This window comes from Sprattus sprattus (genome assembly GCF_963457725.1).
Source record: "Sprattus sprattus genome assembly, chromosome: 4".
NCBI lineage: Eukaryota > Metazoa > Chordata > Actinopteri > Clupeiformes > Clupeidae > Sprattus > Sprattus sprattus.
In genome coordinates, this window is record NC_137923.1 from 11,821,466 (window position 1) to 11,836,951 (window position 15,486).

Sequence of the window (15,486 nt, forward strand, 5' to 3'; positions counted from 1 at the left end):
GAGGATGAGGAAGGGAACTATGAAGAGGCTATTAAGTCTTACCAGCATGCAGTGCGATATTTACTGCATGTAGTGAAACGTAAGTCAGGCTTTAATTGTCAAATATTCTCACCTTTAGATATGTGGACCTGCATTTTTCATATTTAATATGAGTCTTTCTCTCACTGTCTGTCTGACTCTCTGATTGTGTGTGTGTTTCTCTTTCTTCAGGTGAGCCACAGGGTAAAGAGGGCAACCAACAGATAAGAGACAAGTGTAAACAATATCTGGACAGAGTGGAAGAAATCCAGGAATATCTAGATAACAAAAAGGTCTTAACCATAAATAGTGTTGAATATCATCCAATCATGTCATTATATATGTTATTATGATTTTAATATCCAAAGTTGGCAGTATGAATTGCATTTAATGAAATTAGGCAGACAGAATTATCAGGAATGAGGAACCCAAATGTATCCTTGAAATGGATATACTGGATGGATGGATGTCTTTACTTTTCATATCCAGAGAGGGGGGATTTGTGGTTGTAATCTAGTAGCTACACCCCCCCCCCCCCCCCCCCCCCCCCCCCCGCCCCCTAAGAACTCCTTTAGTAACTGATTACCTGTTAAACTTCTGTTATGTAAAGACAATTGTTGTCTTTTTGATATTGTTTTCTGTGATGATGGGAACTGCACTATTGGCAAGGTAGACATGTGCTACTATATAAACTTTATAAACACTGCAACTACACTTTAAGAGCACCACAGAGAAGTGTGCTAGTTTATGTAATTCAGCAAGTGAATTATTTCAGAGTAGTAGGACACACACGCATACAGAGAGAGAGTGTGTGCGGTGTGTTGACAAGAATTATATAGGCCATAATGTATTACTTGAACAACGCCTGTTCTAAAAGATTACTGAAAGAATGTAGTATGGGTTGTTCGTGACGTCACCACAATTTCTCTCACATGAGCATTGCAGGCGGAAGTGACATTCGACATTTTAATGCGGAAGTTTTCACTTCACTGTTATCCAACGATTTCAGAAGAAACTTAAAACCACCCATCCTGAGTTGGATTTCAATGTCTTCGAACGGATTCGTTTGTTAAAGTATCTCATGAACTAGTGCCTTAATATTGACTGTAATAGTGTACGTTTTCAACAGTAATCAGCCGTCATGGCTGCCAACAATAATTTACAGGTAAGTTGGAAGGTAGCATAGCTAGCTTATTAGCTAGCTAGCTAGTTAGTTAGGGAGATGGCGTCTAAAGTTACTTTAGCTACCTAGCTACTAAACTTATTGAATACTGTTATAAATCTACTCTAATTAAATTATTTGTGATATAAGTGTTTGCTCCACCCAAAAGGTCTGTTGCGCTGTATAGCCAGCTAACGTCAATAGTTACCTGCTATGTTGGCAGTTAGCTGGCGATAGCTGACGTGCTAGCACGTAGCTGTACTGTGTATGTGAGTAGCTAGCTGTTGATAGCCAACAACACTAGGATAGCAGGCTTAATTTGTAACTAATGCAAAGGACATTTGGTAAGCGACTTTGGTAACTGCTAGGCAGTCAATCCACAAGTAACCGGTTAAGTTTTCAACTACTCATGAACTCAGGATTATGAAGTGATGCAAAGCGATTTTACATTTGCTTCTGACGCCGAGATTGTGTTAGCTCTCCAATTGATGTTTGTTTGTGCAGTGGTTCATCTGTTAATCTGAATGACACATCTTCAGACAATGTACCCTCAGCTTTACATTATTGCCTTAATCAACATTGCGAGACGTCTGTAATGAGTTTGCTTATGGCGACGAAGAGTTGTGTTGAAATGTATGACATACGCACTGAATCTCACAGGTAGCTAGGTAATGACATTAGTAGAGAAATCTCTCTCGTCATGTATGAACACTATAAATACACCTACACTGCAAGAATGCCAAATAAAAACGAATTTAACTAATAAAAACGAATCCTCAAATAGCAAAATGTGGTGCACCAGTGCAAATTATTTGTTATTGTTGACCCATAGGTGAGCTTTTGCATCAGTTAAGGTACCTTTCTCATTTTAGGCTTTTTCTAGCAATCATATGAGAACCGAGCAGATTTATGCTTGTTATTTCAAGATTCAGACAAAATGGTTTTTGAAAACACGTTGGTGAAGGGTGTGCTGTCTTGTGAAAACTGAACCAACTATACTGAGTGATCCATCCATTCCAGAACACAATAGCTGGACTAACCCAAAGTTTGTAATGCTTTGCCATAACTTGTTATTTCCAGAAAGCGATTGATCTTGCCAGCAAGGCAGCTCAGGAGGACAAAGCCCAGAACTACGAGGAGGCCTTGCGTCTGTACCAGCATGCAGTTCAGTACTTCCTGCATGTGGTCAAATGTAAGTCCATCTGGACCTTCTTGTTTCCTTTATTGCTTCCTGATTCTCATGTGTAAAATGTTCTAATTTCCCTCTGTACTAGAAATTTCAATGTCCTTTGAGACAGTTGCTATTGATGTAATGAAACATATCTGTAACTAACCTTGGTCTTCCTTTTGATTTCATGTTGTGATGGCTACCATGCTACCATTAAGTACATGCCTTCTGATTGTGTTCATGATCCCTTTTGTCAGATGAGGCTCAGGGAGATAAAGCCAAACAGAGCATCCGGGCAAAGTGCGCTGAGTACCTGGACCGAGCAGAGAAACTAAAAGAGTATCTCAAAAAGAAAGAGAAACCTCCAGCCAAGCCTGTTAAAGAGTCTCAGTCTGATGACAAAGGGTGAGTGTGTGTGTGTGTGTGTGTGTGTGTGTGTGTGTGTGTGTGTGTGTGTTTGTGTTTGTGTTTGTGTGTGTGTTTGTGTGTGTGTGTGCTTTGGTTCTAAGTGTGTATCAGTGCATTTATTGTTGATTTAAGTATAACAGTTCATGCATTCCTACTGAAACGGTTCCTTTTATATATATATATACATTCATTATGTATGTATAGACATGTTGTCTACCATCATATCATGACCAGAACAAAACTGTTAAATAATTTTCACATAATACTTATTTTTATGTGAAAAAAAAATCACAGAATAAATCAGTGGTTTTGTTATTTCTGTTTATCAGAATGTTTTTATTATTGTAAAAAGTTGAAATTGCAGAGTCAGGCATTTGTTACACTATATGTAAGGCAACAGCCCTGGAATGTGGTGGAGACACAATTTTGGGGTGTATTTCACGGGTTTGACTTTCCAAATCAATCCAGTGCCTTCTGAAGGTATTAAATGTAACATCAAAGTCAGGGTCTGGCTCAGTGAGAGTGAAAGTTCCATGACTAAGCTCAATGTGGGTATTCAGTGTGTTTTATGGTAATGTTATAGGAATGACAGCGATGAAGGTGGTGAGGACCCTGAGAAGAAGAAGTTTCAAAACCAACTGCAGGGTAAGTTTTTGCATACATTCATATTTACTTACAGCTTGGTACATTTGCTGATGACAGCTTGGTGATATATTTCTGAACTATCAATTTGAATTTGCATTAGATTACTATATCTACAGATCAGCCACAGGACTTTCATGGCTTTTTCAGTTTTTTGGTGGAGAGCCTGCATTGACTTTGTTGAAATGTATGGAGGTGGAAAGGTTGCATCCTTGAATACATACTTGATTCTAATTTCTACTGCATTGTCTTTTTTTGCTTTTTAAAAACGAAAAAAAAAAAACACACTAATATTCTTTTGGGGTCAGGTATATTTTTTCTCTTGTCTTTTTCTTATGGACTCTAACAAATCAGACAAGTGAGTATAAGTGCAATTACCCCAGGTTCAGCCATGCCTGAATGGTCATAAAGGTATAAAATATGTTGTGGAGAAGAAAGGATTCCACCTTTGACTAAATGTATGATCCCTGTATAAGTGAAAGTATACAGGATTCAAGCGGTGGTTGATTAAGATAACATATGTGTGCACAGGCCATCAGGCAAGACATCTTCTGAGTTAAAGTAGGGCAAATTAAGTCTGAATTTTGGTTTCCCACACAGGTGCCATTGTCATGGAGAAACCAAACGTGAAGTGGAATGACGTGGCTGGACTAGAGGGTGCCAAAGAGGCACTGAAGGAAGCAGTCATTCTGCCAATCAAGTTTCCACACCTCTTCACAGGTAAGATAAATAATAAGTCAATATAGACAGGTATGAGTGTGGGAATTATTTTTAATAAAGTTTGTAATCTAGAATAATTTCATTTGTGGCTTCATAGTTTTTAACCATGTCGTTTCAGTTTCAGATTTATTACACCATGGATGTATACAAAAAACAAATTGTAGTTATGTTGGTGATGGAACTACAATGGACATATTTGTTAAGTGACTGTAGCATCATCTAGCTAGCTTATGTAAGGCCATGTGGTATATGAAGAAGCTTTTCATGTGACTTAAGATGTTGTGCCTCGGTTTCTTCTCAGGAAAAAGAACTCCATGGAGGGGCATCCTTCTCTTTGGCCCCCCCGGCACAGGAAAGTCTTATCTGGCCAAGGCTGTGGCCACAGAGGCCAACAACTCCACCTTCTTCTCCATCTCCTCTTCAGATCTGGTGTCCAAGTGGCTGGGGGAGAGTGAAAAGTGAGTGGTTGCTAAGACTACGTCCACACTAACACATTTTGGTTTTTAAAAGCATCGCTTTTGCTGCTATGATGTTTCTGAGAATTACCCTTGACATTTGCTTAAAAAGTGTGAAACTCTTTAAATTATTTTGTAAGAATCTGTGAGTAAGTAGACAAATAATGAAAAGGCTCAGCAAGGATCTCTTGCTCTTGGAATGAATTATTCCTCCAAATTGTATGTGATTCCACGCTTGCTTGACTTTTTAGCGATAACAACAGTTAATAGCCAACCTAATTAATCCTTTTTAGCCCTGTCCGTCTGCTTCTCTAAGTAATTATACAAGCTATCTGCTTTATAGTGCTCTTGAGGCTCGTCATAAGTGATAGTCCACCTGCGGTTAGCTAGCTAGTGGAGACTCAAATACAGTAGTGCTGAAATACCTTTAGCTACTTGAACAAGATTATCTGTATCTCTCTTCCTGGAATGCCAGTGATCTAGACTATATCGGCATGAATCGAACAGATAAGACAGGCAATAATGGCCACTTTCAGTCAATTGTTGTTGTTTTCTCCCCTGATTTTTTATGAAACAAAATAGTTTCTGAGGTTGTTTCCACACGTGGTGGGTTTTAATGTTTTTTCTTTTTTCATTGTTCCCCCTTTCTGTGTAAAGGTTGGTGAAGAGTCTGTTCAGTATGGCCCGGGAGCACAAGCCCTCCATCATCTTCATCGATGAGATTGACTCCCTGTGTGGCTCCAGAAGTGAGAATGAGAGCGAGGCTGCTCGTAGGATTAAGACAGAGTTCCTGGTCCAGATGCAGGGTGAGGATGAAGGACTTTAGAGTGTGTGTGCGTGCGTGTGCGTGCGTGTGTGTGCGTGCGTGCGTGTGTGTGTCAGACCCCAAACTGAGTCTTTATACATCAGTTTACATGCATGTAAAGTGTCAGGGCCCTTTTTCCTCTTTGTGGGTTAGTCTTTGTGTTGTGTTTCATATATGTCTTCCTAATTTCACATGTTTGTATGTATTCTGTGTGATACCATAGAGGTCAATTGCCAGGGTCAGCATATTCGCCCCCATGTGTATAGTTTTGTTTTTAGTTCTGTTTTCAGTCTTCATCTGATTGGCTGAAAAGGGATTGTATGTTTCTGCAGGAGTCGGGAATGACAATGACGGGATCCTGGTCCTGGGGGCCACCAACATACCCTGGACACTGGACTCGGCCATCAGGAGACGGTAATACCCCTTTATCCAAGTCAAAATGTTCTTCCACAAAAGCTTTTCACCATGGTCATATGTTGATGTCATATGAAAGGTGTCTGCACAATTTGTCCATGTACAGACAAGAGTTAGTGTTCTCCCTTAGTTCACATACCTCTGACCTTTTTTAGAGGTTTTTTCAATGGATGTCTGACCACCAGCTGTATTCAAGGCATTTTGTTCCCCTCTCCGCCGTTCTAGTTGCACTGAGGAAGTGTGGCCACTGTTCCCCTTAGAGCTCAGGCAGGTTCAGATCAAGGCGACAGCTCAGCTATCTTTACCTAGTCATTTGGATGTATTTGCATCTGAGAACAGGGAGTCCCCAAATATTTAGCAGACGAGCTGTCCTGGCTCGATTGTAATTACTCCACTGTAAAGCTATTCTTTTGTAGTCTTTGTGTCCTGGACAACTCTATAATGCTGTGTTATTCATCTGTAAAGAGCCCCCCGATACCCCTGATTTAGGCAGAATTGTGTGCTTGTATGCTGTGTTGTCTGATAACCCAGAATTGTCCTGCCCCTACTCCTAATGGGATATAAACCTGAATGCTAGTTGCTTTTTATGGTCTTTCCCTCAAAACAGTCATCAACATCAACAGTCCCTGATTAGTCATCAACTGATTGAGCTGTCTTGGCTGATAAGCCTGCATACACTCTGAAGACTGCGTTACCTTTCTTCTTTCACAATGACAAAAGCTCGGCCGGAAAATTAACGTGATAAGGTGTAAATAGTAGGCTCAAGATTGAGGTGGTTTACACTCTTACGCTCTTATCCAAAACAGACTTAAAGTACACGGCAGCTTTACTTCTTCATGCTCTCTGACCTGACACTTGTTTTTCCGAGAGGCTGTCAGATGATGTTGCAGGATGGTAGGAAGAACAGGTTTTTCTGCTTTTCTTCAGGACTGACGGCATAGGTGTTTCTTTCCGAGGTGGGAGTGGAGCTTGTGAATGAGTCATGCTGGGGTGTATGTGGACTCTGTATTAGAGGGTTAGGGTTAGACTGCAAGCTTAAGTCAATTCACAACTATTAACAGCGGTGAATATTCGGGTGTGACCTATACATGGGAATGCATTTTATCCGCCTGGTAGTTAGTAACATGCACAGATGTTTGAATGGGTCTCTCTCTCCCTTTTTCACATAAGTATCCCACGCATCAGGGAAAAACAACATGGGATAGAATTATTTAGTTTATTCACACAGTCTTCCATAATGTTAAAGTAACGGGGGTCCTGTATTCCCACCCAACTGTATTTAAAAGGATGCTATGGAACGCACCCCTCTGTTAGACATGGTCTCATGAACTATCCTAGCTATCTCTAGCTTAGGGAATTATCTTAACAGTTGGTAGTTGCTAGCATGTGTAATATAAATACGAATATGAATTGAAGTAAACATGTGAACAACTCATGCTAATATGAAGTTGCACAGGCACCCAGAGGGTTTCTACCTATTTGTTGTTTGTACCTTACGAATTACAACCCTGCCCTTCTTGAACACATTATTTGAATGGTTACGATTAGAATGAAACGTTAGGCATGCCCATTCCCACACTATAACACTAATTTAACGCTAGTTTCCATTGGCAGTCCCCCTGCCAGAGTGACAATACAATCTAAAAAAAAGGCATTAACGTATATATCAAACATAAACAAAAACAGACAAATCAAAAATAAAATAAGGTAAATAAAATAAAATAAATCCCAATGTAAAAGTTCTACTGCTTACCCACTAATTATCACATTTTTGGTTATTTATCAACCATGCTTGACATTTCTTTTAAAACAGTTGAATGAGGTTGATTCTCTAATGTTCTGTGGGAGATGGTTCCATTCCCGGGCTGACCTAACTGAGAAAACCGACTGTCCAAACACACATTTTTTAAAAGGAATATCACAGTCCCTTCTTGCTGCCCCCCGAGTAGCACTGGTTGCTGCTGTTCTAAACTTGACTAGGCTGGTGGGGGGGGGCCAGGTTAAACTGGATTTTGAACATTAAACAGCAGTTCTTAAATGTGATCAGGTTGTCCCAACTTAAAAGTCTGTACTTATGGAGGATGATGTGATTTAGGATTTTTTTTTTGTCAAGTATTTAAAGGATCTACTTCATGCGTCTTCATACAAATAGTTAGTTGCACTCGCACCACAACTACATCACATTTAGTTGAATGTGACAATGATGTAATGTTCAATAAACTACGCTAATGATGTGGTCAGTACACAAGTAAAATGACAAAAAACACTGATGATGTTTGTGTACAGTGCAGTTAGTCAGGAAAATACAGGCAATTAAACCATATCTGTACAGACCTGAAAGAACATTATATTTTCGTTTTAGTCTGAAGGATGCCTTGAGAAATTGTTCTCTTAGAATGCTGATGTCACACATTTGAAACAATAACCACGAGACTGTTGATATTGGTGTGTTTTTAGCGTTTTTGTAAAACATAAATCATGTTTTGCCTTTGGCACTTTCAGCTTTGAGAAGCGAATCTACATCCCCCTCCCTGAGGAGCATGCGCGCTCCTTTATGTTCAAGCTGCATCTGGGTACCACAGCCAACACCCTCACCGAAGGAGACTTCGTCACGCTGGGCAAGAAGACAGACGGCTACTCGGGTGCTGATATCAGTGTCATTGTGCGAGATGCTCTCATGCAGCCAGTGCGGAAGGTGCAATCAGCCACACACTTCAAACGGGTAGGTACCTGAGGGTGGAACACTGAATGCCTGTGTGAAGGACTCTAAGCCAGCTATCCTGTAATCTGTAAAATATTTATGTGAGCATACTTATGTGTGTACAGTGTAGACAAGTCTTATTTGCCCCTAAAGGAAAGAATATTAGTTATCAGGCATGTGAAATTCCTGTCTGTCCAAAGGTACGGGGGCCCTCGAGGGATGATCCCAACAGGCTTGTCGATGACCTCCTGACCCCATGTTCCCCTGGTGACCCTCAAGCGGTAGAGATGACATGGATGGATTTGCCTGGAGAGAAGCTTCTGGAGCCTCTTGTGTCTATGGTGAGTAGATGTTCTTTGCTTAACAAAAATGAAAAGACTATAGTGAACCACATGTCACACCATACTCCTGTACTACGTATGGCTATGCTGGCATGTGAATGCAGCACGGTCCTCTTTCTGTTGCTTACTGGTGTGTAGGGGTGCAACGGATCAAAAAACTCACGGTTCGGATCGTTCCTCGGATCAGAGTCACGGATCGGATCATTTTTCGGATCAGCAAAAAAAAAAAAAAAAAATAGACAAGACAAATAAACATGTGGAGGAAGGGGCTGCTTAAATGCCGCGGTGATGAGCGGTTGTTGAGCCGCTTTCGTTTTCACTCCTGTCAGTGAAACACCGGGGTGATGTCGCTGTAAATGCGTGGCCATGCTCGATGTGTTTCCACTGTTGTATGGCTTTCTTGTGCCACAGTCAGTGGCGGTTCTAAACCATTTTTACTAGGGGGGCCAAGGAGGGGCCAGGGTTTAACCAGGGGGGCACATAAAAAACCAGCAACAAATGATATTTAAAGATTATAAACTTATATTACTTTAAAAACATATAAACATGTATAACTTAACATTATAAGAATTAGTGCAAGAGAGGTAGGGCCATACAAAATGAACAACAAGTCTTTTACAGTCATTTAACCCACCATGGGCAATGCTGAAATCACTGTTACAGATAGTACAGTGTGCAAGACTGTAATTGTGGTTTACTTTTATAAGACAGGGGTACGTACACCTTTGTATAGTCTGTTGTAAAATGTCTTAAATTTTCTTTTTGGGGGGCACTCTCCCTGTGCCCTGTTCCTAGATACACTGAACTGATTAATTTCATTATAGATTAATTCAGTCGGGAGAAGAGATAAAAGCCGGCCCACACTGAAAATTCATTTGTTGACTTACCGAAACAGGTAAATCAGGATGCTCCTGAGGCACACACGCACACTGCCTCACACACGCACAGTCTCTAGGTCCCTCTCCCTCTCTGTCGTGAGCGCGCTACACAGATGCTAACGCAGTTTGGATCACGTCTGTCTCGTGTGCGCGGTCTGGCTCGCTCGCTCTAGATTCCGGGAGATTTTAAGTAATTTGCGGGCATCAAGGAGTCGTTATCAAGATGCGGGAGACTCCCGGAACTTCAGAGAGACTTGGGATGTCTGTGTATTCACATAACATCTGGGAAAGTCAACAGGCATAGGATATTTCCATCTTTTGGTTCTTGAAAAAAATCTTCTCTGCCTTCATGTGGCAGAAAAATCACCAGCTCAGCCGGTAGACAGTTGTATATCATCACTATGGTTACCACTACAGGCACAGGCAGACTACCAGCTTAAGTTTAAAACCCAGCGATCCATTAATGATAGGGAGCGAGCTAAACATTTAAATCGTAGCTCCTCTCTCCAAGCACCACACATGGCAAACTACAGTGCGCTGTTTTAATTTACCCGTGTGGAACGTTGCGTCGCATTAGTGCCGCTTTTGGCGCTTGGTGTAAAATCATAAGAAATTCATATTTTGTTTTATTTGGTCAGCATGGTCATTTATTTTTTTCATAAATCAATCCGCGGATCATGCGTGTGCCGAACCGAAATAGATGATCCGAACGGATCACCGATCAATGATGATCCGTTGCACCCCTACTGGTGTGTCAGGGAGCAGGTATAAAACGCTAAATAAGTACCTAATGGGCTATTCAATGTCTATTCAACCATTTTCTTTTCTGGTGGAAGATAAGTAGCCTGGCCATTACCAGCCTGTGACTCCATTTCGTTCCGTCTTTCAGTCTGGGCCAACCCAATGCATTTTGGTTTCCGAGATGGGCGGGTGCTTATCTTGAGGTTTAAAATCATTGGAGTTCCCTTAACCAATCAGCAACGTTTAGTAAGCATTCTGTAGATTAAACTCTTCCCAAAGCCAGTTGGGAGAAGAGCTACGACGTCCTTTCCAATCATAAAACTTACAAGAAAATACTCTTGTTCTCCTTTTAATTTTCTGATGTTCTCGAGAGTTGAGACAACTTTCCCGATAGCTTTTCGTGTCTTTTCCTCCAAGGCGAGTTTTGCGTCACAGCTCTGAACTGTTCGCTGATTGGTCCTGCAAAATTTTGAGTTCTGGAGACGATTGTCAATGGGGTTGGGCCAGACTGAGTATGAGCTTGAAATCAATTCAGGCGGAAATACGTAGGCTGGTGTCACCAGGCTAGAAGATAAGATCAATACGATAGAGGAATCCCAAATATTACTGGCATGGGGGAACCGTTTATTAACTTACAGCCATTTTTTCCCCAGAAAGCTAGTTTCAACTTAAAGAGAACTTTGGTTATGGTTTTGGTATGGAGAGTTATTATCTCCCTCACAAGCAACGTTCGTGCTAGTTGGTTGTTGGCTGTAATTTTAGCGGTGTGTTCAAGTGCACCTTTTTTGCCCAGACACATGGCAACATGAGGCAACATAACACTCGGCTCTAATTCTTAAGACCCCAAGAGCAAGCAAAATCTATATTGTAAGGCGCCCATTTTTATTTTCACAGTTGCATGAATACAGTATGTTTAACCTACTACCCTCTTCTTAGGTCGTATTCTGTTCAAGTGTACTCATCCATCCACAAATCTATAGCCCACTCCAATATCCCCACCGCCATTTTGTATTTCTTTATATAATTTTAATTTGCTTAATAAGGGGGCATATCATGTGAAATTATTAATGCCATTAATTATTGAAATTATTAAGGCCATTGCTCACCGGCAGCTTCTGACAGTTTAGAAAACACCTGAGTTTAGAATGTAGTTCTTTCCAACAGGATAACGTTTCACTGGCAGCATCTGACACACAAAGACGCCAAAGTTTAGAACACGGCTCAATTTCTTGAGAGTCCGTTAATGGATGTCTCGGAATATCAGATGAATTCCATGACTCGCCGCCTAACGTCACCGCCAGTGGGAGTTGGCCTTTAGACCGTTAAGGGTTAGAATGCAATGCGTACCTGTGAGTGTGTTTGATTAAGTGTGTGTGTGTGTGTGTGTGAGTGAGTGTGTGAGTGAGTGAGTGAGAGAGAGTGGGCGTGTGTGTTTGAATGTGTGAGCGTGTGTGTTTGAGTAAGTGAGCGTGTCAGCGTTTCCGTTGTCCGGTAATTGCCGGTAAAAAAAATGAATTGTCCGAAAATATTAGAGCTCACCGGTCAAATTGTCTGATTGGAATTTCTTAAAAATCCCGTCTCGCAAACACAATCTGAATTTGACATCAATCCTAATATTTAGGCCTATAAAGCAAACGTGCACTGCCCTTATTATGTTTGAAAGGAACAGGCTAATCTTCCGTTAGAAAGTTATTAAACAACACGCATATGCTGCATTTTAAATAAATCGCAAACCGTCGGTTTCAAACAAGGAGCGAACTGAGTGAGAAGGATCAAACACGGCCAAGCAGACTAGCCTTGAAAGCTTTTTTCAAAGGCCGAATGCAACTGATGAGGGTGAACAGTCTGACAAGGATGAATCTGTAATACCTGCAGTGATGCGTCTGAACGCGTTTCATTTCTGTCTATGCCCGCGCGTGAGCGCGCTGAAATGTCAGGCGTTTATGTCGATATGGAGTAACAAGTTCTGGTGCGAGGTAATTGATAGTCACATTAAAATGTTCTGTTATCACTGCAAAAAGGCAGGACGACGCAACGGATTCACAAGAGGATCGAATCATTTTAAAATCTCTACTCTCATTGAACATAGTCAGAGCAATGACCATGTTGCGGCGCTCAATTTAACGCCACAGCAGGTTGCGATTAAAGGCCACTTATTGACGCGCATCAGACATTAATGTTTTTTTCCCCATTGTAAACTTTGGCAAATAAACATGTTGCATTCTAAACTACCTGATTATGTTATGATTTAAGCTACGCATGCCGTCAGTTTTCTTCAATAGGCTAATTTAGAAGCAGAAATATATATTTGGCCGGCTTATCATTAAAATGTCCGGCAAATGAAAACTCTGCCGGTCATTTTGACCGGCAACATTTTTCTCTAGCGGAACCTCTGGAGCGTGTGTGTTTGAGTAAGTGAGTGTGTGTGTTTGAGTAAGTAAGTGAGTGTGTGTGTGAGTGTGTGGGCGTGTGTGTTTGAGTGTGTGTTTGAGTAAGTAAGTGAGTGTGTGTGTTTGAGTAAGTAAGTGAGTGTGTGTGTGAGTGTGTGGGCGTGTGTGTTTGAGTGTGTGTTTGAGTAAGTGAGTGTGTGTGTGTGTGTGTGTCTAATCCTGTTTCATTCTATCATTTGTTTGCTGTTAAAAACTTTGAACAGACCACACCTGTGCTGGTTATTGTTGCAAAGCAAGGCACTGATGTCCTATACTGTGAAGGTACTGATGTCCTATACTGTGAATGCACTGATGTCCTATACTGTGAAGGCACTGATGTCCTATACTGTGAAGTCCAACAAGGTTTTGTAATGTCTCCTCTTGTCTAGTCTGATATGCTGAGGTCCCAGTCAAGCACGAAGCCCACGGTGAATGAGCAGGATCTGGACAAGCTGAAGAAGTTCACAGAGGACTTTGGCCAGGAGGGTTAATGAGGGATGTTTCTGCCAAAAACCAAAGCAAAAAGATCAGGATTGTAAAGTCTCTCTCTCTCTCTCTCTTCCTCTTCACTATTCACCCGGTCTACGTGTCCCAGGGCCCTGCCTGTTAATAAAGGCCATAGGGTGATGCATTCTGTAGGCCATTTGGGAATAAGACTATACTGTGTATAATTTTAATAAGCCCTGCAATCCTTCCTGTGTGCTGTGTGGGATTCGAACTAGGAGAAACCGCAAGGCCCACAACAATTTGTTTCTACTGTCCTCCATGCAGCTGGTAGTGCCCAGTCATACGTACCAATGCTCATCTTCTGTGGCGAATGTCTACTCTGTGTTCCTTTTTCATAATGGTCAGACTAGGATTGCCTTAAACAGCAAGAAAAAAAACTATTCACATCACACTGACATTAATTTTCTCTTACTTTAGCATAATTGCTGGAAGTAAGATCGTCATTGGCACTGACCTTTTAAAGAGGCAGGTGTTTAAGTGATTGATGGTAGTGCATGTCCAAGACATATTCAACACTGATACTTGCCTTGAATCCATTGTTCAGAACTGGAAGACAAGTGCAGTCATTTGCCTTTATTTGGCATACCTCTTCATTACAGGATTTCTTTTTTTTTTGTCCTGCATGCAGTTACGTTTGGCCTTTAGTGCTCTATTTCACAACTCCTCTGTGTTTACATGGGATGTAATATAGTTATTTGGTCTGGATTTTAGACAAGATCAGCAAAGATTTTGATGGATGACATGAGAATCGGAAGGTGAAGACATTTTGGCGTTTTTGACAGAAAATAAATTTGGGATCAACATTTAGGGATCCATGGTTAATGGCAAAGGACCACTTCAACTTCTGGAAAGAATCCCATGGAGGTTTTCGAGAGAGTGGCATGCTCTGTTCAGGTATCACACTTTTCTTATTTGGCAAAAGAAAAAGAAAAAACGACTACCATCATGTATGTGATTTGAGGCCTTTCTGCTTTGGAGAATACAGGGCTGATCTAGAGAGTGCCAGAGTCCCTGAGAAGCTTGCCTCCGGGCCTTCACCATCACTGATCATGTGCTTTGGGACGAGCAGTGGAACTGGCCTCTCACTAGCTGGCTGCTGGCCTTCCCATGGCTACAGCACACAATGTGCCTTTACAACCCTGTTTCCTGTATGTTTTGTTTTTTATGATTTACTTTTGGTTTCTTTGTGTCTCTAAGTCATTAAACGTGGATACCTGCCTACATAATGTGCAGTTCAGTAGACATAGAAATATATGGAGCAGTGCAGAGAGGTATTTGCGTATTTCATTTAAAACATTACTCTATAAACAATTGTATACACCTGTACTCCTATGCACTTAGGGTGTTGGGGTTTTTCCAGAAAAGTAAAGCTTTATTAAAATTGTAGATCTGCAGGTGGATGTGGCTTGGTCTTTTATAAAGGAATTGGTGTAGTGTTTGAGTAAAATAAGAATATTCATGTAATATGTGTTATTATTTAATAATAAAAGATCCTCCACAACAGAACATTAAGGATTTGTTTTTGTTTTGCTTGGCTTTTATCATAACCATGTAAATAAATAAAAAATGAGACTGAAAATTGTTTCAGGTTTTTCAAATCTGTGTTCAGTGTATAACATTCAAGTGTTGTTCTAGCGAGATATGTCGTCATGTCATTCTATTGAGGAAGGAGTTCTATCGTTCAAGTGAAACGTTTGAACTGCTGAGGCTTAGTATGTATTGTAATGTGTATTAGTTTAAGTGAAAAGCCTCAACCGTTAAAATGATCAACAACATAGCATATACACCCATGCCTCACAGCGATATCCTGACATCAGGCTTGGGGCACTAATATCTGGTATATAAAGGTGCTTGCACTGCTGGCACTGGCTCCTCACAGCAAGAAGGTCATGGGTTCGATTCCAGCATGGGGCGCTGTTGGCTCTGGGGGGCAGGTCCTCCCCAGACCTTCAGTGCTCAGGTGGGCTATCTCCCTCTATTCACCGCAACCTCAGGCCTGCCTGCGTGTGTGTGTGTGTCCTGTGTCGCCTCCATATATGCACGTGTGTGTTCCAGGGTGTTGTGTGTGCAATTAAAAACCTGACAAAGGTCTTTATT

At 41.2% G+C, this 15,486-nt stretch overlaps 1 protein-coding gene across 1 annotated transcript; it reads left to right on the top strand.

Annotated features, from left to right (window-relative positions):
- The first annotated feature begins 996 nt into the window (after positions 1-996).
- Positions 997-14,987, top strand: LOC308364314 (vacuolar protein sorting-associated protein 4B). The gene is made up of 11 exons (XM_080837413.1): positions 997-1,183; positions 2,261-2,372; positions 2,606-2,753; positions 3,340-3,401; positions 3,999-4,118; positions 4,420-4,576; positions 5,231-5,379; positions 5,711-5,792; positions 8,295-8,514; positions 8,694-8,834; positions 13,272-14,987. Exons 1-11 carry the CDS (start codon positions 1,160-1,162, stop codon positions 13,371-13,373), a joined length of 1,317 nt encoding a protein of 438 aa, XP_080693539.1. The 5' UTR covers positions 997-1,159; the 3' UTR covers positions 13,374-14,987.
- The last annotated feature ends 499 nt before the right edge of the window (positions 14,988-15,486 follow it).

Coding starts and splice junctions, on each gene's coding strand:
- LOC308364314 (XM_080837413.1), top strand. CDS start 1,160: ATGGCTGCCAACAATAATTTACAG. Junction 4,119..4,419: donor GTTTCCACACCTCTTCACAG/GTAAGATAAATA, acceptor GTTTCTTCTCAG/GAAAAAGAACTCCATGGAGG. Junction 4,577..5,230: donor TGGCTGGGGGAGAGTGAAAA/GTGAGTGGTTGC, acceptor TTCTGTGTAAAG/GTTGGTGAAGAGTCTGTTCA.